General features: G+C 45.6%; 1 protein-coding gene across 1 annotated transcript in view; it reads right to left on the reverse strand.

Moving 5' to 3' along the window:
• Window positions 1-2,688, reverse strand: part of LOC105534415 — a gene marked incomplete at its 3' end in the record, with an annotated part of 45,424 nt that extends 42,736 nt beyond the window's left edge. The window contains exons 1-2 of the mRNA XM_011973132.1: window positions 2,424-2,688; window positions 1,983-2,051 (exon numbers count right to left, since the gene is read on the reverse strand). Coding sequence (XP_011828522.1) covers window positions 1,983-2,051; window positions 2,424-2,688 — 334 coding nt within the window. The remainder of the gene's footprint in view (window positions 1-1,982; window positions 2,052-2,423) is intronic.
• Window positions 2,689-3,406: the final 718 nt, after the last annotated feature.

The raw sequence follows: 3,406 nt of genomic DNA on the forward strand, positions 1-3,406 counted from the left end.
GGCTTTGAGTTGTGTAAAATCAACTTTGCATAAAATAAATAAAGATGTCAGTAAGTTTTAAAAGACAGGTCTATTTTATAGGCAAAATATAAGATGTATTCTAGAGTTTTTTTTTAATTTTTAGAAGTAAATTCAGCATATCTGTCACTTTCATGTCATTCTGAGGACACAGAACCTCAGTTTTGTTGAGTAACTGTCTTCTACAGTCATGTGATATCTGTAAGTCTTCATTTCTTCATTAGCAATACATAGGGAGATACACAGGCCTTATTTGTATTGGAAAGGGCCAAGTGAGACATACATAAACTGTGTTGTAATCCTAAAGAATGACAATAAAGAGCCATTTTGGGGCTCTCATCCAACACTACCCATCTACTAACTGGTGTGTAACATCACTCAGAGGCTTTCCTTACATCACCGAACAGAGTAGAAGTTTACACAAGTACTTACATGCTTTGTGTATAAAGGTACAATCAATTAATTCACATATTTGTTTATTCTAGAGCAATCCTTAAATATCTTGAAAAGTGAGGACAGTACTTACAAGTTACAAAGTCACACTCATCAGGTGTCATAATTATCCTACCTCTTAAAAAATTAAGAGCCCAACCGAAGTTTAAATAGAAGAGCTACAAGACATTTCCTCTACAGTAATGAAATCTCTGGCATTTAAATGAAAAAAATAAGCCAACTGGATTTCATATCTTTATGATGCAATGCTTTCTATTTTGAACATTTTAGTTTTTATTCAGGAATCATATTATTACCCAGAATTACTTTTACTTAGATTCATCTCTTTGCAAGATTTTAGAGGCAAACCAACTAACTGTTTTCTCTTTTCCGCCGCCTCCATCCCCCGCCTCTCTCAGCAATGTAGAGACTTAAAAATCTCCAACTTTCTTCCTTTTTTTTTTTCTGTGAGACGGGGTCTCGCTCTGTCACCAAGGCTGGAGTGCACTCGCACAATCTCTGTTCACTGCAACCTCTGCCTCCCAGGTTCAAGCAATTCTCCTGCCTCAGCCTCATGAGTAGGAGGAACTACAGGCATGCACCACCACAGCCAGCTAATTTTTGTATTTTTTTAGTAGAGATGGGGTTTCACCATGTTGGCCAGGCTAGTCTCGAACTCCTGACCTCAGGTGATCCGCCCACCTCGGCCTCCCAAAGTGCTGGGATTGCAGGAGTGAGCCACCATGCCCAGCCAAAACTCTGACTTTCTTATCTTTCAACAAGATGCTATTGTCAGGAGGGGAAAGGACAAAGGGGGAGCCACAGCAACGAACACTCTTACAGGGAAGGTCTGACATTTTTAACCTGCAATCTTTATATTACACATTAAAAGTCTACATTGACATTCCATGTTTTGATAGTTTTGACCATGAACCAATCCCCATCTCTCTTGTAGAATAAGGAGGTAAATAAAGTCTGTTAAGTCACCAGAATAAATCTGGAGACACATTTTGTGTTAAAGTAAGAATTTTAAAGTAATCAGAGCCTCATGGGTAAACTCCTTTGACAAACCATCCCCTACCCCCACACAACCATTTTTCTGCAGTCCTGGCCATGATGTTTCACACCTTTCACAATTATTTTAAGCACCCTCCTTTTATTTCCTCCTCCTGTGTTCAAATTACAGTTAGAAGAAACTAAGCAGCCTCTATCAAGGTGACTTACAGCAGCCCATTAAGAATACCATAGAGCCTTTCCCATGGCAACCTCCATTCTGATTTTAAATAAGAAATCCCCGAATATCTGAATATGAACTGTCCTGAGATTTAGCTACTTTAACAAAGGAAACAATTAGGCACTTACCTGGTTCCTTCACTTAGGTACCATGTGGATAGGTACAAAGAAAAAATAAGATGGCTGCTGGAAAGTTGGGATATTTGAGCTTTTATTGAGAAAAGGAAGAGAATGGTCCAAAGGAGCCTCAACAAAGTCCCACAGGATAATACACAGAGATACAGACAATGTTGTCTCACCATCTGTTTGACAGTTCCCATGGAATATTGTGCTTGCCTCTGGATTGGCAGAAGGGTTAAACTCCAAAGCTAAACGTATAGAGGGAGAAAAGAAAAAAAGATTTAATCATTTATAAAAATTTATCAACTCATTTATTTGACTGCTGCTTATTCAACAAGAAGAGCCATAAATAAATGGTCCCATGGCAGCCTGGGAGAATGAGACGAGAGAGCAAGAACTGGGCGATTGGGAAGGGAGGTGAAAAGAAACTGACTGGACTCGGTGGGGAAAGACTAAGGGGTGGGAATGCAAGGCAGAGCCAGCTCTTGTTCCTGGCCAGCCCCAGGAAAGCTGGCTACAGGCAGAAAGGAGCTCGAAGTGGGCGATGCCTCCCAGGGGACCTTGGGGACAGCAGCATCCAGAGGCAAGCCGAGGGCAGATGGCACCCATCACCTCCTTACCTTCAGGCATCTCCCGGTCATGGATGTGGTGCATGTGGAGGTCCTCACCAACTTCAACAGTCACCTCAGCAGGCTGCACAGCAGCAGCCATAGGCACCCCTGCCATCCCGTCCCCAGCTCCTGCCATCCTGTCCCCAGCTCCTGCCATCCTGTCCCCAGCTCCTGCCTCATAGATGTCGGACTTAGAGGGGCACACTGACCCCTGCGGCTGGTCAAACTCAGGGCTGTCCTTGGGGCACACACAACAGGTCAGTACGTTCCCCATGGGGCACCTCTACTCCTGTCTGTCAGGACCTGTGCCTCTGCTCACAACTTTGGCCACGTACTCCTGCTGCCCTAGGCTGAGGCTATGCTGCACTTGCAGAGATGGTTTTGCCCGCTGCTCGCCTGACTACCTTACAGCCCGGCCCTGGCCCCGGCTGGGGCTGCGGGCCAAGGCCCGTGCCCTGCTGAATCCCCTGAGCTGACTTGTCTGGGAGGGTGAAGACCTGCCGGCTTACTCAATAGGTTGTGAACCCAACAAGTGCTGAGAGACACAACTGCCTGAAGAGAGAACAGAGGGAGCTCCTCCTCCTTCTGTAGTCACCTACAGACTGAAGCCCACTGGCCCAGGTGGGAGCCCAGGCATGTGGCACACAATGCCCCACCCCACACATCACAATGCCCTCCCCGACAGCTCACAGTGCCCCATTCTGGCTGCCACCCCTCCCCAACAGCTCAGAATGCCCCTGCCTGGGCTGCCCCGCCCTGTGGCTTATGATGCTGCTGCACTCCTGGCCCCTCCTGCAGTGCCAGGTGGACTAAGGTTTTCATTCATCACCAGCTTCCTGAGCTTTTTAGTCCTAAGAAAAGCACAGGGTAGTTCGTTGCTTGAAGCCATCTTCCTCTATGAGTTCTACACAAAGCCTCAGTAAAGTGGGTCCCATTAGCAACCAAGCTGAACAACTTTTATTTGCTGACTGAATATAGATACACCTGAATGG

Source organism: Mandrillus leucophaeus, unplaced genomic scaffold (assembly GCF_000951045.1).
Source record: "Mandrillus leucophaeus isolate KB7577 unplaced genomic scaffold, Mleu.le_1.0 Scaffold1346, whole genome shotgun sequence".
In the NCBI taxonomy this organism is placed as follows: Eukaryota; Metazoa; Chordata; class Mammalia; order Primates; family Cercopithecidae; genus Mandrillus; species Mandrillus leucophaeus.